Source organism: Ambystoma mexicanum, chromosome 5p (assembly GCF_040938575.1).
Source record: "Ambystoma mexicanum isolate Mex_15411 chromosome 5p, UKY_AmexF1_1, whole genome shotgun sequence".
Classification (NCBI taxonomy): Eukaryota; Metazoa; Chordata; class Amphibia; order Caudata; family Ambystomatidae; genus Ambystoma; species Ambystoma mexicanum.
In genome coordinates this window covers 503,802,810-503,824,359 of record NC_090930.1, presented here as the reverse complement: position 1 = coordinate 503,824,359, position 21,550 = coordinate 503,802,810, and the positions used below count along the sequence as shown (strand labels likewise).

At 45.1% G+C, this 21,550-nt stretch overlaps 1 protein-coding gene across 2 annotated transcripts; it reads left to right on the top strand.

Moving 5' to 3' along the window:
- Positions 1-495: 495 nt before the first annotated feature.
- LOC138481047 (non-histone chromosomal protein HMG-14A-like) lies at positions 496-20,903 on the top strand. 2 transcript variants are annotated; one of them, XM_069612913.1, is made up of 6 exons: positions 496-1,842; positions 2,953-2,982; positions 3,622-3,651; positions 3,874-3,924; positions 9,309-9,423; positions 20,256-20,903. In XM_069612913.1, exons 1-6 carry the CDS (start codon positions 1,828-1,830, stop codon positions 20,267-20,269), a joined length of 255 nt encoding a protein of 84 aa, XP_069469014.1. In that variant the 5' UTR covers positions 496-1,827; the 3' UTR covers positions 20,270-20,903. The 2 variants fall into 2 exon arrangements, with proteins under 2 accessions (XP_069469014.1, XP_069469013.1); XM_069612912.1 differs by having other exon boundaries at positions 1,374-1,842; positions 9,309-9,443.
- Positions 20,904-21,550: the final 647 nt, after the last annotated feature.

Here is a 21,550-nt window from a genome sequence, read left to right as displayed (position 1 = left end):
TGTGCACCCCTGCCCCACACCATCACACCAACCAGTTCTTCCAGTGGCGATAGTGTGCGCTACAAATATCCTTTAACAATAACATTTTGCAGCTAAAAATGTTATGTTTGAATTGCGATTGTTTGCATCTCCTCTTTTAAAGCCAATACAAGTTTTTAAACTGAAAAAAATGCCAGCACGGCAAGGCCTACGCTCGTTTCCCCATTGAAATATATCCCGCTAAATGACAATTTTAAAGGGCCACCTTAGGAATCGAAACTATGTTACATTAGTCTGTTACAACGCCAGACAGAGTGTGCAGACTAGTAGCCGTTCACGGTCTCAAAATGGTGCACTATTGATAAAATGGAGCATGTGGGATGACTCCCTCCTTTGGCGTGGGCAGGGCTTGCAGCTGCACCGCCTCCGAGTTAGGTTGCACAGGATTTGGCGCCCCGGCCGGAGCTCCGCGCGGCTGGAAAAAGAAGTCACGTGACGCCCCCCCACCCCGCGGCTAGGCTCCGCAATGGCAGCTGTGTCGCAGGCAGTTGAAATTGTGCGGAGAGGTTTAGTTTATTATATATTAAAGCCTATGAACTCTGGAATATACACTGTGCAGCCATAGCAGGTCTCGGACTAGACGCAGCTCTGTTAGCTGCCATGTTATTGACGAACGCGTGTCCTACTCGCCTTAGCTCGTTGTATTAACATTAACTCCCCGAAAAACACAAAACAAGCTTGTGCTTAATGTTTACGCTGTAACTGGTACGAATGGCAGTGGCGTTTATCGAATATTGTACAGTGTTCCAACTCGATTACGCTCAAGAAAGCCAGGTTGTGTCGATGGCGCCATATTGCAAGAGAACGCCACTCTGCTTCCATTCATTTAATCTTTCTGCATAACACCGATGCCAAATTCAGTGGTTATTTACAAGCGAACCTCTAAATTGCCGTACTAGACGCCTAGTTTATACTACCGAACCACCTGTGTTCAATGCTAAAAAAAATAAGATGGAAGCGGAAGGTCGCTTGACAAAAAAAATACAACTCATCATACATAATAGCCAGCTTCGGGTAGAGCTTTAACGCTGTTTGCTATGCCTTGGAGCTAAATTACCACAAAAGAGACCCCGACCATGCACGATACCACCGTGGTCGGTTAGTGGCCATCTTGATACAAGATGGGATGCCTGAATTAAGTTGGGAAATTACATTCGGGTTTAGCCAAATGGAAGAGTAATCATTTGGTAAAGTAACATGCTATGTGCACCATAGCAGTTTGTGGAACATTTTAAACATATATACCGTTTCATTTTTTTTTATTATATCTCGAATGAATGTATTTGAGGTTTTAATAAAAGCTATTAATCTGCTCCGAGATGGCCGCCACGCTTGCGCAGAACCTTTAGCGCTCCTCGGTAGCTTTTATAATTGTCCTTCTTTCAGATCTACCCTCTCCAATTCCATCTTCTCCCGGCCGCAGAGGAGGACGAAAGGGGGGAAAAAATTGGCTAATCCCGCCTGCTTATCCAACTCCCGATGCTTGGCGCTCAGGCTGGACCGTCCCTCTCCACTGCCCCATTGGGTAAAATAATAATCACCTCCCCTTTGGCGCACCCCACCCACTCCTAGTGCCCACTCATTGGGTGTATAGGACGCCAATCCGCGTAGATTGGCCCCGCTTCGCGCAGCCCATTCATGCAGTTTGGTTGCGTGCTGGTGTATTTTACTGTTTGCAATAAAGCCCATTTTACAGTTCCACCGAAATTAAACTCTTAGCTGCGGTCACTTTACCCGCAGAGCATCTTCCTTCAGAATCCCGAAAACAAATCCCAGCCGTCTACCAACATGCCCAAGAGAAAGGTGAGTGTTGCGCCGCCCACATCCTTGCAGAAGCGCGGACACGCGCTAGACAAAAATCACCAGAAAATATAATTTTAGTTTAATATGCGTTTGTGTAGATGCTGAATTTGTGGGCGCGTCTTCACCTGGTCATTAGACGTCCTACGCGCACTATCAGCTGCCATAAACTGCGCGCAGACGACAAAAAAACAATCGTCCGTAAAGAAATAAAAATATTTGTATACAACTGGCAACTGTGCAGGGGGCAGTTCAGCCTGCGGCTGGAACCACGGGCGAGGTTTATTAAAGGGTGGTGAATTTCTTGTTAAATAATTTGATTGAAGGTCGGGGTTCTTGTTTCTTTGTTCGGTTAGGCTTCTTGTTCCATCATGCCAGATGGCGCAGTTGCGGGTTTGGGCCATTAGAGGGCGCCGGGTGAGGAGCCAAAATTAGCAGCTGGCGCGCCCCTGTGCGGCCGTCGCCTTCTGCCCCGCCTTATTCCTTATACACCACTCCTTCTCTGCGAGCCAAGCTCGCGCACCTCTAGCCCTGCTGTTGTGCGCCGCCGCCGCGCACGTTGGGAAAACTCGCATGTCTCAGGTTTTACTGGAATAGTGATAGAAGAGACATGTAAACCAGACGTTGACCGTTATCCCTCATGCTAAAAAAAAGTTGCAACAACCGTAAATTACCCGTTTCATGTAGTACCACGGGCTACCTTTCCTGTTAAACGCAGATAAAGTGACGGCCCTCTGGTCTTCTAACCGAAACCGCCATTGTACGTCACGACATTGTTCAACCGCTACGATACCTGGCGGGAATAGTTTTGAATGGTGGCATGTTACGTCACTACGCTAAATTAAATGGTATCGGTTCGCAAAGCCATGCGGGAACCGTAGTTTTTGTGATCAGTTAAAGGTGACCGCGTCAGTTTCTTCTGAACCACAGGGCTCCCTTGCAGGGCGAGTCGTTTCACAAGTGATGACAATCGATACATATTATTTAAATTAAGGAATACAATGTGGTTTTTACTTTAATTACGTTAAGAAAATGCCGGCTTGGTGTTTCCATTAAAGAAACGTTTGCTGTGTATTGTAATGGTTTCATTAAACTATATATTGTTTCTTCTAGGCTGCGTCTGAAGGTGAGGGGAAGGACGAGGTAAGTTGGAAAAGCACTTGAAATACCAATTTGTCACACGTAGCACAATTTATAGCAGTTCGGAAGTTTTCTTTTTATTAGTAGGTACTATTCAGCGGGGAACTGTGGCATTTTGATTTTCTGGCGGAGGGACCGCTCTTGGTGGGTATGGCCAGGGCACATACTAAAGAGACTACCCAGCACACATAGGATCGCTGTTAACATACGAAGGGCTCTTTTATGGCAGTCAAACGCGTGTAAACAGTGACACATTCGCCTATTTCGTTATTTTCTTGTTGCTGTCCACACCCGAAGCACTTTTGTTGCGTTCAGTATCCAAAACTGGAAGTAATGTTAAGAGTGCATACATACAATGCATGTGACATGGCATTTCCATTGTAGCAGTCAATATTCAGTATTAACTGAATAAACACCCTACCAGTACGTACGGACTCTAAACACTACTACTTGCTGTTCTTACTTGAGTGCGCTTACTGGTTGGTCACCGCCAGTAGCACTGCTATTACGATGTTGTCTGAATGAAAGAGGCTACCATGCTGATTACACTTCCATAGTGCCGTTAATGGGGCCTAAAAATACATATATATGTGCATGAGACTTTGGATTTTGTGTATAACTAAAATATTTTTCTCTTTGTAGCCCAAGAGGAGATCGGCTAGGTTGTCGGCTGTAAGTATTCTTCGTTTATTTTTCGTCTTTTTAACAAACCGCATGCGCTCACACTCATAAGCACGATCTGCGTTTGTTTCAGACATGTTTAGGTTGGGATGTGGGCGGTTCTACAATCTTATTTTTTTTCCAAAATGTTGCTAATGGCTCTGTTTACATTACTTGTGTGGTAGTGATGCTTGTATTCCCTTTCAATAATGTAAGCATGCTTTTTGTTTGTAGAAACCTGCTCCGCCGAAGCCGGAACCTAAGCCCAAAAAGGCACCAGCAAAGGTATGTTGTACGACATATATTTTTTGTTTTTCCTTAAAAAAATGTATAAATCAACTTGTAGTATGGCAACATGGGCAAGAGATTGCATTCACATCAATAACTTCTGGCGATATGAATCGCACGCTAGGTCATGACACCTCTGCATCCAGGGTACCACTAACAGATCTACTGACTCAACTGCTTCATACCACACAGCTATGTTGTGGTCTCCCGTCAGTTGTTGCCCAGATAAAGATCTGCTATGCTGGAAAATCTTCATCCCTGATGGCTTCTATTTTTGGCTCACAATGTCCTTGCTGTGAGAGTCTACATCTTTGGTAGTGTTTTCCTTACCAGATTTTGTCTTTTAAATAAAATTCCAAATGTCCCCACCAGTGAAGGTGAATATTAGGCCCATGTAGACAGTGTCTGCTTTGCAGCGACTTTTACTTTTGCCCCACTCTCCGTCTGATGTGGTATGGAAAAGTATAACAAAAAAGTAAAAATGCGGAGGACTTCTAGTAGATCGTCACAAAATGTTTAAATTAGATCCCTTGAACTATTGTAATTTTGGAGATAGCCGGCTCCTAGCCAGTTTATATTCTTGAATTGCTGGACTCAACCATTTTCGCGAGTGTATTGAGCAGGCAGTGGACTTTAGTGCCCACTGATGTGTGCAGTGTGGCACACATCTTTAGTTAGCGGCTGTATTGTGTGGAGTGCAAAGGCATGCCTCCTAGTTCTTTAATGCGTCTTTTGAATTGTTAGGTGCTGTGTCGTGTCCTCTATATGCGCCCTGATGCCTTCGGGTTGTGGTACGTAACATAAATAAAAAACAAAACTTCATAACAATATAATGTTGCATACGTTTGAATTCTTCATACGTTTGCTGCAACAACCTCATGCACGGTTTAGTGCTCCCGTTTTTTCGCTTTCTAATTCTATCATGGGCCTCGTCTGTCTATGAGATACTTTTATCATTGCCCTAAATCAGATTGGAAACGTATTCGAACCCTAATTTAAAGCTAGGTAACGCAATTCCAAGCCTGTGGGAGAGGTGTTGTAGCCCATAGAAATAGTTTTCAACATGTCCACTTGAAGGGACGGTTTCAAAGATTTTCTTTTCTTTTTTTAGGCCCAAATAGGTTGCATTTTGTATTATTCAGCCATTACAGCAAGTGTTTTTAACATAACCAACAAGCTATCTCTCAATGCATTTTACAGTTGCATTAACACAAACAACCCTGCACACAAAGCTTAATAACTGGTATGTGTCCCAAGCACAGGCTAGGTCAACGGTAATCTCGACCATCATGCCATACTAATAACTGGTATGTGTCCCAAGCACAAGCTAGGTCAACCGTAATCTCGACCATCATGCCAAAAAACGGGCAAATTGCAGATTCTAGAAAAAATGTTGCAACAGAGCATTTATTTGTAAACTCTGGCATCCTGGTCCATGATCTGGCAAACTAAACATGGAAGCTAATCGGTCGGATAATCCCCTAGCCGGATACCTTAACATTAGAGCCAGCAAGGAAGGGACCAATCCCAGCAATTGGCACACTATCAGAAAACCTAACCACTAAACGATGGGCCCGTCTGAGTTCCTGGGCTTTAAACAACTTCTGTACCAAGAAGAACCCTTCTTGATCTAAAGTCTAGACTATTGCAGACAATGGAGTAGCCCACTTCTCACAGTGCCGGACTGTGGATTGGCTCCTAGCTAAGTAATAGACTATGTAGGGTGTATAGTAAAGAGGCTGAAGCTCAACCTTCTTGTCTCACATTTGGTGTACATCAAGAAGCTTGTTTGTATCCTTGATTTAATATGTTCACATGTCCTTTTTTTGTTCTTCTGGAAGCAAATCTGGTTGCTTTTACCAATTATGTATACGACACATTGTCTGGTGATCAACGATGAACTCATTCAAACTTTACTGGCCCGGCACTCAACAAAGAAACAGCATCATTTGATTGTAGGCACTGAATATAAATTATGGAATTTGAGCGTGGACTAGAAGTACTTCGATGTGGCAGGTTGTAGTGCTTAAACACACAAAGTAACGACTGTTGGTGTATATCTGTATCAGAATTTGAATATGAAAGCTTAGGCCAGTAGCTTCGTCTCCTCCACAGCGTACTATATTAAATTGCTAGCACAGATTCGCCCCTACATATCTTGTGTTAACTGTGAGACTTTAGGCAGGGCTGTTGTGGGCTCAAAAATAGATTGTCGCAGTAGCCTATTGGTGGGCATAGCAAAATCTGAGTGTGCAAATTATTATAGTCTATACAAAATAATGTCCAGATCACTGGCTTAAAAAGACCAGATCGTGTCTCTACTGCAAGACAGTCTGAACTGGTTTCCCATTGAAGCAAGACTACACTTTCGCTTACTAGTTAAGACCCATAAATGTTAGACTGGCATGTGCCCTTTATACCTGAGGGAATTTCTGATCCACAAATCATTCGCAAGATCTCTGCGGTCCAATCCTACTAATCGGCTGGTAATACAGGCTCACACAGGCCATGAAAGGAGCTTGTTAGCTTGCTGCAACTAAGGCATGGAATGCTCTACCGCCAGATATTAGAATATTGACATTGACTGGGCAACTGAACAAGAAACTGAAGACACTATTTAGATCATTTTTGGCTGATTTTGCTATATGGTTCTGCTCTGCCCCCTTTTGCTATTAAACTGCCACTTTTCATGTCTTCCTCTGTACTGTTTTGTCTGTTTTCTTGTTATTTGTCTGTGCCCTTAAGTCTCTGGGTCACATGAAGCGTAATATAAATTGATTTCAAATTAAAGTAAAGAAATGGACTCTGAAGACAAAAAAGGGACATTCGTACATACTCGCTCATCTCTTTAGATACATTGATTCAATTTGCTAATAGCAAAGCGACTATAGTTTTAAACGTTGGGCTCGGGTGTTGTTCGAGCAGAAATTATACTAGCAACATTCCAAACTTTTAGCACCCAGTTTGTTTCACCTCTTTCACCATATTGCAGAAACTGTTCATGTTTAGCACCATGAGAGATGCCATGATTGTCGTGACAAAGACCCTACCTTCCGTTTTTAAAAACAAAAAAATCTTGTCCCACATCGCCAATAAACCTAGACTACAAAATGTTTGTACATCTCTTAGTTGACTGCTTATTTACCGGCATGCCTGGGTACTTTGAATAGGCGCAAAGTGGCTTCTTGGAGGCGGGCGCTTGGCTGACAATTCCAGAATAATATCCCATGCATTTTATCAATAACTAATGTCGGTATTCCATAAGGCCTCTTAACACTTAATACAGATGAGGACTATGATCGCGTGTCATAGCGTTTCCTATTCAAAACACTTCAAGTATTGAATTCCAGTGCCCCCTTCAGGAAGCTGATTACCACAACCCTAGAACTTGCATCACTATCATTTGAAGCATTGCTGCCTATTTTGAGCTCTTCAGGGGTACTAGTGAAGGATGTCCCATTTTCATTTTCCTTCCAGATATTTCTAGCTCTGTAAACCTTGCTTGCCCATTGTCCAATAATCCTGTCATAGTTGGTAGTACCATATATGGAGTGGAACTTGGATGTTCTCGCTCCCATCGAGACATGGTTTCATGGGCAGTTCTGTCGTGAGTTTTGACACGCCTTCCTGATGGCTACAAGGTCCTCTCTGCACCCAGGTCCAACCGTTATGATGGGGGTGTAGTCTTGGCCTCAATTTTCCTATGCGGGCCTACTCCTTTGAATGCCTTGTCTGCAGGCTCTCTTTCTCCCTCTCGGCCGCTCTTTCACTGTGGCTACTATCTACTGGCCACCTGGCCATATAACCTCCTTCTCTGAGTGGGCGGACCCCTCCTCCCCCCCACCCCTTCCTGGCCTCGACTACTCAACTCCTCCTTGAAGACCTCAACGTGGATTCTTCATCTTCCCTCTGGAGCGACCACTTTCTCCTCTCCTCTTTCTACACCTCAGGCCAAGCCGACCCCCACACTGACACCCACCTTCTCGGTCATTCGACCCATGAAGCGTGTCAGGTGAGGCTTTCACCGCCACTTTCTCTCCCCCCTCTTGCACCTCTGGCTGAAGACAAGTGTGATCTATGAAAGTCTCGTCTACACAGGATCTTCCAAAGCCATCAATGACCACATTGACACCCTCACTCTAGCCTTGGCTGACTTCTCAATCACTCTTTCGCCACTAGAACCTTCCCATCCCCCCTGAATCCCTCTTCTGCACCCTCTTCTCAAGAAACCCCCGTCAATCCCTCCTGCCCGTCTAACTATTGCTCCATCTTCATTACTCCTTTCCTGAGCAAACTCTTGGCAAAGCTGGTCATCTCCCAGCTTAATCTTCACACCAAATCTGTTGGTTGTCTCCATGACCATCAGTCTGGCTTCAGAGCTGCCAGAAGCACAAACTGCTCTCTTGAGTACCTGTGAAGACCTGCTCCCTAACCGCCAATACCCTTTTGTCCTCATCTTACTCAATCTCTTCTGCATTCGACTCAGTCAACCATGCCATCCAGCTCAACCAGCAGTGTGATAACCTGGGTATCACTGATCAGGCCCTGGCCTGGCTGACCTTTTTCTTCTCGGACCGTACCTCCCAGGTCCAACTTGGGTCCTTCCTCTCCTCTATCTCACTCTACCTGTGGTGTTCCGCAGGGGTCTAACCTTTCTCCCTGGCTGTTAACAAATGCCCGGAACCTCTTGCTTGCCGCTCTCTGCTCCAACTTTCTGTGCTATGCGGGTGACAGTCGGCTTGCTCTCAGGCTCCCCTCTGCCACCTCTTCTCCTTCTCTCATCCCAGGAGTGCTCTGCCGCCAATGATTTCTGCCATAATCCTCTTCATCGGCACACCTACACCTTCCTTTCCTGTCACTCTTGGCCTTCTTCCTGCTCCCTCCTGTGAGGCTAGGATCCCCAGGGTCATCTTCGATTTTACACTCCCCTTCTCTCCTCACATCTCTGACGTCTCTAAGAAGTCATACTACTAGCTGCGGCTCCTCAGAGGTAGTCTTCCTTTCCTCTCCTACCCCCAGAAGCTCTCGGTCTCCAGAGCTCTGGTTCTCTCTAGGCTCGTCTACTGCACCAGCCTCTTTCTAAATTTGCTTGCCTCTACTCTCTGTCCTCTACAACTCATCCAGAACACGACTGCAAGACTTGTCCTTGGCCTCAATCCCAGGGATCATATCCCTCCAGCCCTGAAATCTCTCCATTGTAATCTTGTTTGGCATTAAAATTAATTTTTGTCGTGTTTTCCCATGACTTTTATTCTTTAAAAGTGACCTGCGTTTATACCTTTACAGCAGGTATTCTGTAATGACTGACCTTATGCTTGTTAAGTGTGTTTTTACTTGTAGTTATAAATACCATTTTTTTTATTTTTTTCTCTTCCCAACAGAAGGCATCAAACGATAAAAAGGAGGACAAGAAACCAGCCAAGGGGAAGAAGGGAGCCAAAGGAAAGGACGAAAATAAGCAGGATGACTCCAAGGAAGAAAACCACTCTGAAAACGGTGATACCAAAACTAATGAGGTACCATGATTGTAGCAATGCAGTTCAGTGTATGGATTCCTACTATAAGGATAGGACATTCTATAGATAATGGATAGATATATATTTAGTTTCATGTCTGTTTTTATAATAGGAATCCATATTCTAGCTGAAAGTAACCCCAAACCCCTCAACAAAAGCGTGTCCACTCGGCATCCTGCGCCATCCAAAGCTGAGGGTGATCACTAATACAAGCTAACAGCTAGTAATGAACACTGGTCAAAGTATTGTCTCATAATGTGCACACATTTTTAAATCTCAATTTGTTTTCCTCTACCCTAATGGTCGCAACAGTGCATGCACTTGTGTTATTGAGTTTATCCTCATTCTCTCATTCTTTATCTTAAAAAGACGTGAAAACTGATACATTGTTGTATTGGGTGCTTTAGTGACATTTCTATTTTTTTTTTTTATAAAGCAAATTTGGTTTAATATGAATCCGGCATAATATGAATCCGGCAATAAATATTAGGTGGTTTCCATCCTACCTTCCCTTGGCCTGAATTGATTCAGGTTTCTTAATTTTCCCTTAATTGACCTGGGTTTTGTCAAATGTGTAAATTCACTGTACCTTGTGAGAAACATGTCCAGTCCTAGCTTTCCTCGAAGTTAAATGGGTTCTTAAGATTTGATTGAGGGTTGACGTGTCTGGCTACTTCAAGGCTCAACATTTGCACTTGCCATTTGTTTGTGATAATTGACTTTTGGCAAGTAAGACATTGTGCTGTGTGTGAAGAATTGAGGTGGCAATAGGTAGCAACTTGAAATGCTTCCTCCTGGCTACTTATTAGCATACCATGCCAGATCAAGCACCTGTACCACAATAACGGCATTTCCTTGTGGGAGAAAAAAAAGCCCCATCCCAGCCTTCTAGTTTCAGGCAACTGTGAATTTGGAGGTTTCTTAAGTTTGAACTGGTTTCTATTGAGTTTATTTAAATTCTCTTACACTCGATACAAAAGTCCACCTAATGGATACTAACCCCAAGTGTCTGGGTACACTGTGTACCCTTTTCCCGCAGTGAAGCCTCCTTGCTCAGCTGGCTGCATGCGCTCCCCTGACCCTGGAGAGGTCCATAAGGTACCCAGTCAAACAATTCCTTAGGGGGGGGCAGGAGTCTTGCTTGACCCCAAGAACCAAACCAAGCCTGATTTCAAGTCATTGGGTGATCTGAGAGGGGATTTGGGGTGGGGGGCGCGTTTGTTCTCCAGCCTGGGGTCTGGCATGGATGCACATGCTCATGAATATTCCCCGGCTTCAGGCTGGGAATCCTCTGTAAAAGAAAACCACTTTCACTTACAAACTATATTTCTCCTCTAAATCAATTGCTGTCCTCTGGGTCATGCTGGCCCCAGCCAGTGACAGTCTTCTCCCTAAGCCCGTCCTCTGGCAGCCATCTTCAGATTTTTACTGCATGTTTCACTGTTGGCAGTCCCGAGTTTTGCTCTGTGAGCTACTTATTCAATTCTCTTTCTGGTTGAAAAGGTTTCTATTTTTGTCAAAAAAAGAGCCATTGCGCTCTTCTCTCTGCCGATAGCGGGGATCCAGTTGTCAGTGAATTTCGGCGCCCCTCAAGGTTGGGGATCGTGGAAGTTTCTTCGAAGTTTCCAGAAGACCATCAGGCCTACTCTGCACCTCCGGCCAGGACCATGACAGAGGAGAAGGAAGGAAAATTCAGGCCCTGCACCAGATGCGGGCTACGGAATGTTTTTGTAGAGGACAAACCACTCCATTGCCTCTTCTGTCTTCACCCGGACTAGAAAGAAGAGTGCGAGATCTGGCTCGGCTTCTCCCAAGAAACCAATGAAAGAACGACACAGTAGACTGGTGGCGTGGCTGCACGCCAAGGCATCTGCCCAGTGCCCCTGGCAGGGGTGTGCCTCACCCAGGGCCGACCGGTCTGAGGAGCGGGCTTCTAAGTCATTTGAGGGCGTCCTATTCGTGGACGCCCAAGACAAGCCAAAGCACTGCAAGTCCGGTTTCATTGGGGTTGCTGCGCAAGCGGGTCCCGCGATGTGCAGGGCACGCTCATTTTCACCGTCTGCCTCGAGCTCCTCGAAGAAATCGGCAAAGCTGCTGGGAAAAGGAGACGACCTGCCTCCGAAGGCCCAGGTGAAGTCGACAATCTAGTTTGTTTTTTACCTTTTATGAAGCGCACACAAACAGCCCAAAGGCATTGTGGCGCTGTTACAAGAATGTATACTTGGTTACATGAAAAGGACAGGAACAGTATGGGGAAAAGACAGGAGAGAAGACATACATTCTGATAGTGGACAGTGGTCATAGTGAACCTGCGAACAATAAAGTAACACCAAGGTAGAGCCAATGGTACACTCAGAAATGCAGCTGTTACACTGAGGCAGGGTGGGGAGAATCTGTAAGGAGAGGAGTTAAGTACAGGTTGGTGTAAAAGGTGTGGGGTTAGTTGAACAGCAGGGTTTTTAGCATTTTCCGAAATAAGTGGGAGGACTCAGCCATGAGTGGGTTAGGTAAAGCATTCCATAGTTTTGGGGGCAATGTAGGGGAAGCCGATGGCGCCCGCTTTATTAAGGGGATAAACAGCTGGTTGTTCTGACAATCTCTCTTAGAGCGCGAAGAGGTAGCTCTGACAATTTTCTCTGACCGGTAAGGAGGGGCTGTGAGCGCCAGACATTTCAGTCAAAGTAAGCATCTTGAATGTAATCCGATCTTGAGACAATGGGCTGCCCGCCTGGCATGTGAAATGTGAGCTCTTTTGGGGATATTTAATGCTGCTCTGCATTGTTTTGAACGACTTGAAGTCTGTTCAAATGTTTTGCCGAACTGCCTGCCAAAACGACATTACAATCTAATTTGGCTCAGATGGTAGCTCTAGCTATTGAGGCAGTTCTGTTTAGACAAGTACGGTTTAACTGCGTTTTTAGTTTAGTTGTGGATGGAGAGGCGATCGCGCTTACATGGCGGGACATAGTGAGCGTGGAGTCTAAATAAATCCCTAGAGTGTTTACTGAGGGAGAGACAGATGCAGGTATTGTCAATGGTAAAATCACTGGATTGATTACTAAGTTTACTGAGAGTTGCGTTGGGGCCGACTAGGAGGATCTTGGATTTATCTCCATTGAGACGAAGCCTGTTTGCTGCCATTGAGGCTTGAATGGTGGTGTATATCTTTCTTGGTCATAGGCACCCGAGTGTCGTCTGCATAGTTTGTGTATGCTATGGCGAGAGAGTCCAGTTTGTCAAAGAGTTTTGGTGAAAAGATTGTAGAGTAGGTGCTGTGCAAGAGCCCTGGGGAACTCCGCAGCGTATTGTAGTTGGTTCTGCACACGCCTGGTTGGAGAATACCTTCATGGCTCTCCCTTCCAGGAAGGAAGTGATCCAAATTGAGCTGCATTGGTAAGGTGTCTAGTGAGAATCTTGTGCTCCACAAGATAAAATGCAGCAGACAAGTCCAGAAATAGAAGTGCTGGTTTGCCTTCATCCATGATTTCTATTATTTGGTTTTTAAGATCGTAGAGAGCAGATTCAGTGCTGTGACCTTGGATACAGTTGTACTTGAAAGTGTTGTATTTGGTTCTGAGTAGCATTATCAAGGATTTTAAGGAGAAACGGGACAGCGGTAATAGGTCGGTAGTTGTTTGGGGAGGTAGGGTCTAGGGAGGCTTTTTTTAAAAAAAAAAAGATTTTTTTTTTTAATAAAGTGAGCGCCCCATGCTGCTTTGAGGATAGGCGGGACAGTGTAGGAAGCGAATGAGGCATTATTGAAAGCTGTCAGAAATGGTGCAAGAGAGTCAGCGCCTTCTTTAACGATGTTGGCCGGACAGCTGTCCCTTTTGCAGATGGACGGTTTTAAGTGAAGAAGTAGGAATCTCGGAAGGAGAAGAGGCTGTTGTCTTGCCAAGTGAAGATATGGCTGGATGAAAGGGGACAGGGGGGGGGTCAGAAACAGGCTGAGCTTCGTATTGAGCTTGGCATTTTTTTGGGGAGTTCTATTTTGTTAAGCATGGCTGCTTGTATAGTAGAACACCAGGTTTCATCTTTAGGGATATCGTCAATGCTCATGGTGTGAGAGTCTAGGTCTCTGAAAATAGCCACCATTTCCTTAGACTGGGACTTGGCATTGGTTATCCGTGTGTTAAAGCAGTTTGACTTTGTTTTAACAATGTCGTCTTTGTACGGGACAGATAACTTTTGAAGTATTCCTTGGAGGAGTCCCAAGGACTGGTTAGCCATTTGGTCAATGCGTTCCGTTTATAGATGCGTAGGTCCTGAAGTTGAGCTTTAAACCACGAGTTAATGTATATACTTTGGCTTCTAGTGGGGCGATAAGTTCAATAGCTTTTTATTTTCACGTGTTCATTGTAGAGGTCTGCCAGTAGGCCCAGGTCTTAAGAAAAAGGGGGCTTAAGAGCAGGAACTTCCAGGAAGGGTAGTAGGTTGTCCTTAGGTAATTTTTGTGCTCTTCTAACCGGTGCTGGAGGTGCATAGGTGAGTGTTTTGGTGGTGGAAGCTCTGGAAATGGTGAACTGAATGAGGTGGTGGTCGGTCCAAGGGCATGGGGAGTTAGAGCCAATGGTAACGGAACAGTTGTCCGCCACCCATTCGAGTGCGGCCTTTGCAGTGTGTGGGGTTCGTGATTCTTTGCTCTAAGCCCATGTCCTTAAGTTCTTTATCAAGTGCTGTGGCTGCTTTGTCTTTTGGGTCAGTGAAGCCCAAGTTAAGATCACCAAGTAGGATAGTTTTGGTAGAAATCTTGAGATTGTCCCCTAGTAAATGAAGTGGGTGCCCCTGAAAGACTGCGGCCAGGCCTGGAGCCTGGTAGACAAGGTGCAGAGATTGTGCAATTATGGGAAATGGGTAGTTGATGGTGTCTGCGTTGCCTTCCCTGGGGAGGTGGGATTATTCTGAGAGAGCTTCTTTGGTTATAATCGCTACTCCTCCTTTCATGAGCTGCCTGTCTTGTCGGTGGATGGAGTAACCAGGTGGGAGAGCTAGCTTCGTGGAGCCACGTCTCGATAATGGCTATGATATGATAAATTATGTATATAGCGCCTATACACAATGTGTTTCAAAGCGTTTCAAGGCAAGGGAGGGAACAATGGAGAATACGACTTTCTTACAAGCCATGAACAGTAAGGATGTGAAATTATCATACTCGGCCTGAAGACATTTCAGATAGTGCAAGAGCTACGGCATGGATGAGGCAGGGAGGGGGAGAGTGGGAAGAAGTGCTGTACTAGGCCTGACGACATTTCTGATAGAGCTGGAGAAAACAAAAGGTGAGGGAGAGGGGTGCAGAAAATACTAGGTCAAGGGACAGTTCTTAGTGCTTAGTAGAAGAAAGTAAGGGGAAGGAGATAGAAAAAGGGAGAAGAGGAGAGAACAGCCTTAAAAAAAGAGCGGCGAAGCAAGAGGAGAGAGCGAATACAATTGGGCAAGTCAGTAGTAACATTTAATGTTGCAAGCCTGGATCCAAGATGTATTTGTATTTATTTTTATTTATATAGCGCTTTAATCCAAAGCGCTTAACAAGAGGAACAACCATAATACAATAAGCAATACAAGACAATTGAATCAGAACCAGAGAACACAAGGAACAATTTACAATATTGGTAGGAAGGTGCTAAAGGAGGGGGGCTAAGCGAGGGATGGGGTGGGAGGAGTAGGAAGAGGTAGAGTCAGTAGTGAGAGAGGAAAAAAGGAAGCTAGGGGGTGAGTGAAAGAGAGATTTTAGATTTGCGGAATGAGGAGTAGGAGGTAATAGAGCGTACAGTAAAGGGGTAGGCGGTTCCAATGGAAGGGAGTGAGAAGTTGGAAGGAGCGCAAGATGAAGATGATACCAGTATGATTCAGGGCCACCATGAGAAAAGGTGCCTCATGCACCGTGAATCAATGAAGTCCATAAAAGTCAAATCCAGCATTGAGACAAGACGGTGATGGTTGCTCGAGGAGAAGGAGTTGAGTGAAGCAATGAAGGGGGTGAGTTCAGGCGTGCAGTCTTTAATGATGGAGGCCACGCAATGTTACCATGGCATCTCGAGGGTTTAAGGCCTTTGATAATCTTGGTCACTTCTGGCACGATGACCGGGTTGAATTCAAAGTAGTGAACCGGTGTTGGCAGGTGTTTTGACCAGGGGTAGATTTTTTTTTTTTTTTCCAATTTTAGTCAGGAGAATGGCAATTTTGTCTGCTTTCTGTAAGTTAGAGCACAAGGTGAGTTTATAGTACAGTTGTCTGGGAGAGTAACTGGGGACTGCAGCTCACGCAGGATGGCGAAGTTCTCTGGGCCCAGAGTTAGCCTTTTGAATTCAGCCATTATAAGTAGAGGTTTTGGCTTGGAGGGGTGGCCTGTTTGTAGGCTTTGGCTGAGGTGGTGAAGAGTGCTTTGTTGGCGGTTGAAGGGGACTTTTCCCCCACAAGTTTTCACTTTTCCCACAAGTTTTCTGCAGCTCGCGTAGAGCATGTAAGACTTTGAGGTTAGGTATGTAACAAGAATTCAGGTGAGCTTGTTGTGGTTTTGATTTGCAGGTCCTCATAGGAGCTAGTTTGTCGATAGCTAGTAAGAGTGTTTGGTTGTACAACTCTACCATAGATTTGGGGTTGCTAGCTGAGTGGTAGTTTATGGGTCACAGTAACGGTAGAATGTTTGCTGGAGTGATGTTGCGTGCATTTCTTGCGGGGGAGGCTGGTGCAACTTGCCAGGTTGTGCTAGGGTGATTATGATCAGGAATGGAGAACAAGATAATATGATGGTTGGACCAGGGGAATGGGGAGTTAGATATGATGTTGGTGTTGCAGTTTGTATCAGCCAGCCAGTCTAGCGTGCACCCTTTGTTGTGAGTCGGTGCTATGATGCCGTGGGTGAAGCCTCCATGCATTATTGTCCGCAGGTTCGTTCAGGCCTACATCGACTAGGAGGATAATCCTAGAGGAAGGCTTAGTGTTGTTAGACAGTAGATTAGCAATGTCTTTCTAGAAGGACAAGGGGCCAGGAGGCCGGTAAATTGTGTGGGTTGTGAGTGTGACAGTGTTGGCTAAAGATACTTTGATAGAAAGCAATTCTGTAGAATGTAATACTTTCACACATTTCTCTATCCATTTGCTGTTTTGGCTATAATGGCAACTCTTTCTCCTTTGGTAAGGAGTCTGTCTTTGCGAATGGTGGTATAACTGTCGGAATTGGCAAGCGTGCCTGGAATGGCAAGAGGGGGTAGGTCTGCAGCTGCATGCAGCCAGGTTTCCATGATAGCCAAGAGGTCTAAATTGTTTGCTGTGATGAGATCAGAAATGTTGAGGGCGTGGGCCAGAAGGGATCTAGTGTTGAGTGCTCCTCTAATGAGCTTTGTGGGGGCATCTGAAATGGTCCTGCTATTGATTCAAGTAGCTATGGCCGCGGCAGTAGGGTTCGTGATCAGATCTGTTTTAGGGTGTTTGCTGGAGGCATTATTAAGCGCATCCTTAGTGAGCTTAGCTAGGGCTTGGGGTATGGTACTGCATGAGTGTTCGTTTGGAGGTGGTGGTGGTGGTGGATAAGGTAGGGGCGGCAGGCATCGGTTTACATAAGGCATCAAGCATAGTTGGGGCCATAGGCTCCATGATATATATGGCATCAGACGCGCTATGGGTACCGGGCACTGGGGTACATGTAGCATCAAGCATAGTAGTGCAGTAGGTTCCAGCATACATGGGGTCGCGGGCAAAGTAGAGGCAGTAGTACACGTGGCATTACAAATAGTAGGGGCATTAGGCTCCATGATACAGGTGGCATCAGACCTGGTGAGGCCAGTGAGTTGGAGAGGATGTGTAGCATCAAGCAAATTAGTGGCAGTGGGTCCCGTGTTACATGTGACATCCAACATGGTAGGGTCAATCTGATCCAGAGTACATGAGGTAGCAGGGGTAGGAACAGCAGGTCCAGGCATACGTATGTCGTCCGTGGCTGCAACAGACTGGGGTGGGGGGTATATTCAACATGTTCCAGGAAATTTGGTAGTGCTTAACGCAGCAATTGAAACCACGGTATATGGGAACTTTGTACTTGTGCATTGCCAGCTTGGGGTGCCTAAACAGACATGTGTGTGTCCTTAGTTTCCTCTGAGATGGCACTTTCTGGTGTGTAGGGGGTATGCGGCTGCGCCTTAGTTGGGTGCTCTGTCTCGCTTGTGTCTTTGACTCGTGTGGTGGTGGCAGTCTGCAGCAGCCCAGGCTCTTGGTGTGGGCTTCCGTGTGAGGTTGCATAGCTTTGTGGGAGGCAGCATGATTGCAGTGGTTGTAAGAGTCAGTTCTTGAGGTGTGAAGCCTGATTTGTACCTTTTTTACGGCAGCGTTGGTGCGTCTGTGTTGGTGCCGGTTTCTTGTCTTACTAGTTGCTTGGTGGGGCGAGGGAACAGTGATTGCTTGTGTATATTGCACAAGTCGAGCAAATTTGTTATTCCGAGCATTGGTAAGTGGGCCTGAGCTCATGAGGTGTTAGCGATGTAAGGGGTAGGTAGTAGGTGTGCAGTAGAACGGCAGGGCATTGGGTAGAAGGAAAGAAGGTGCTACTTCCATGTGAATCCGTAGGGACTGCGATGTGGACATCAAGATCTTGCGCTGTAAGTTACCCGCAAGGCAAGCAAAGCGTATGTGTCTTTACGAGGATGGCTGGTAACGGGTCTCCGGGCCATGCCATGCAGGCATCGAACTCTGCTTGATTGCGTTGGCGAGGCCTTCGGTGAGTTGCGGCGAGTATATTGAGCCTTAAGATGCAGCCTTTAGAATCGTCCGGCTTCGGTCCTGGCTTCTCTTAGGTGCTGCAAGGGGCTAGGTACCCTCAAGTTGCACTTTGTCGGGCGACCATCTTATGAATGTTTCTGCCTGAATGACGCTCAGGACTCCTATGCTCCGATATGTTCTGGAGGAAGTTGGATGAAGTGTTCAGTCGCAGCTGAGCTAAATTACTTTTGGTAGCTTTTTCTTTGCACATCTAGGCTATATCCAGTCTTGATGGAACCCTTGGGGTGTGCGTGCAACTACTTTTTCGTTAGGACTGTTAAGTGGCGCCTATAAACCAAAGCTGTTGCATTAGAGTGTAGGTAGGGAGAAATGGCCTATGAGGAGGGACACAGTTTACAGGTGTGTTTTGGTTATTTGCCCACCCACTGACTGCCCATGGCCATGTTAATCCTTTTGGCCATTCCTACCCAGTGCCTGCGACTCGCCTCCCAAACCACCACCTCATGGGACCTATTTGAGCTCCCTTTAATCCCTGCCAGTGTTTTTTCAAAGCAGTCTTCTGTGAGTTAGTGACTCAATTCAAGCTGTAAACCTGCTACTGGTGTAGTCTTAACCATGTCTGCCTTCATCCACTCTATTTTAGAAGCACTGTGTCCTTCACAGTTGAAAACCAGCAATTGCAAAGCCAACCGTTTTGGTTTGTGTGTTAGACATTTGCCAGGCACTGCTACTTGGATGCATGCTGTAACACTATTGTGTACCTACTACCATCAATGGCAGTTAATATCGCTGCAGAAGGGCCTGACCAGTGCCTTTCCCATGCTTACACAAAAGCCCAAACTGTTGGCATTGCCAATGCGTGTTCTATTTAGAGAGAGCAACAGCTGCTTGCACAGGCTTGCTCTTTTGGTCGCGTGCTACAAATCGCTCTCCCTGCAGTGTCTTATTGGGCTTCTAAAGCAACAGAGCGGTCAAAGTGCATCCGGCAATATTTTATGTGCTGGGGACTGAATTGTGGGTTTATTGAAATTTCTCTTGACTTGTTCATGGAATCCTTTTTCATGCTAATGCACATGTACCCCATTCATGCAGCTGCCCTTTCTGGATTCATCGGATCACAATTGCACCTCGCACACAATTCTTTTTTTCATTGTTGCTTAAAGATACAGATGTACATTGTTTACTCCCACATAAGTGCATCTGTACTTGCCTGGCAATGCAGTGTCTCCGCCCCCTTTTTTAGAGGTGACCCAACGCCCGCCACCCCTGCAACTCATTCCCCTCTGCTCAGTGCAGCTCACCCATCTCCCCACACCAGTGACATAGATCAATCATCGCGGTTAGTCGGATGCCTAGCTCTTTATGTGGACACAATGGAGGAACAGCGGCTTATTTGTGGTACCGTTGGTAGACTATTATTTGTTGGGTAGTGGTGGCTACACCAGTTTACCACGTCGTTTAACTACTATACTGCAATCTTTATGGGCAGTACCACAAATGCAATCTCCTCAACTGTTTCACTTGAAGCCAGCGGGCGACTTCTTGCAGAATTTGGACGGATTGGGAAATTCGATGGAAGACAGATTTTTCACAAATCTGAGGATTCTTCAGCAATTGATGTGTTGAGTGGCTTTATCAATATCCTCTATCTGGGCAACACTACACATTTTGTAAACCCTTCTTGCTAAAGATTTGCTCGTGGCTGAGGCTTTTTTTTTTCTATCATGCAAGTTTAGACTGTTCATTGGGTGTCCTACCTTCCTCTCAAATTCCTTCTTTGCTATCTTCATGTTCTCAGGCTTGACTAACAGAAGAGTGTTCAATTTACCTATGGTATGATACTCCAGGGTATTTAGTTGTGCAACCTGTACTTGTCCTAACCTAATTCTCGTGTCTACAAAACATCTGAGAAGTGTATGCAAGTGCACCTTATTGCGTTGGTTCTTGGACATTATATGCGTAAAACTGAGTATAATAGTTATGATGGTGAGTAACTTGGAACTAATCCCATAAAGCGATTTTGAAATATTTATGTATTGTCTGTTTGAAAAGTTCTCTTTATTGTTTGCTTATGTTTTCTTCATTTTGCCTTTTTTGTAGACGCCAGCAGCTGAAGCATCTGATGAAAAGGAATCCAAGTCCGAGTAATTTCAGCTTTGTCCTCTAGTTCCATCATTCAGTCTTCATACCTCCATGCTGTATTGTTAACAGAGAGGAATATTTTTATCAACTATTTTATAAATGCAGGTTTTTTTAGCATGAATTTAATTGTGGAACATCTTCATCTCGGTAACTTGGGAAAGAAATCTACAACAACAAAAACATTGTTTTAAGAATTTGTGATTGTACTAGTTTGTATGGTACCTGGAAAGAATATGTGGTGGTAGCTTCGACTTCAAGTCAGTGTTTCCCTTTTTGTGTGTCATGCTTATGGACTCTGGATTTTTATTTACCCTGTATCTGTCGTATGGTTTCTTAAAAGTGGGGAGGTCTCAAAAGAAAATTACTGCGTCAAACATTCCAGTGATTCTGTGGGTTGTTTTTATAAAGAAGGTAAAATATTTTCATGAAATCCTAGGAGCTGGAAATCTGTTTCCCAATTGTTTATTATTTTTCCGCCAATGTAGAAAAGAAATCATGTTTTTAATGAAATACAAACGTTTGTTTTAACTGAGCAGAATGGTTGCACGTACCCACTGTTAGGAATTTTGCTGGATTTACCTTAATAAAAAAGACTCCTCAAAACTTTCTGATTTGTAAGTATAAAGTGTATCAGGTTTGGCATGTCGCAACAAACAGCCACTTAGAGAAAATGATGGCTGGGAAAGAAGTACTGAAGATGTGGTGTTTGCTTAATGGTCTGTATGTAAAACCGTGAGTGAGGAAGGTGCAAAGTATATTTTGAAACCATTTTGTACCCTAATTTTTAAACCTCCTTTTTATTTTTCATGTTACCCCCTGTGTTTTTCTTGTTTTGTATTGTGATGGCATTTTCCCTTTTGTGTAGGCTACAGGGGTGTATACCGGCCATTTCTGCTAAGGGGTCTTGAGTACCATGCTTCGTAATGAACACAAGTGTCAGGTGAGGTTAGTCTCTAAAGACCATGTTGGGACAGTCGTTCAACAGATACAGTGCCCCAAGCTATAATTTGTGTGATCTAATAGGACTGCCTTCAAAGGGAGGCTCCCTTTAGGACTTTCTGGGATGCAGACCATATGTAACACCATGATGATGCTGTCATCAATGAGTTACCCTGGACAGTTGAGCACTTAGGAGCAAGGACAGAAAGGGCAACTAACAATTTCACCCCTCTGCTTACACAGCTCAAACTCTAACCAACCACAAGCCTAAAACGCAGCAATCCGCACAAACTTCACTACACCGTAACAACAAA

What these genes read in the sequence shown, in the direction of transcription:
- LOC138481047 (XM_069612912.1), top strand. An exon ending in AAGGTGAGGGGAAGGACGAG is followed by an intron (nt 2,983 to 3,621) that starts GTAAGTTGGAAA and finishes TTCTCTTTGTAG; the next exon opens with CCCAAGAGGAGATCGGCTAG. An exon ending in GTGATACCAAAACTAATGAG is followed by an intron (nt 9,444 to 20,255) that starts GTACCATGATTG and finishes CCTTTTTTGTAG; the next exon opens with ACGCCAGCAGCTGAAGCATC.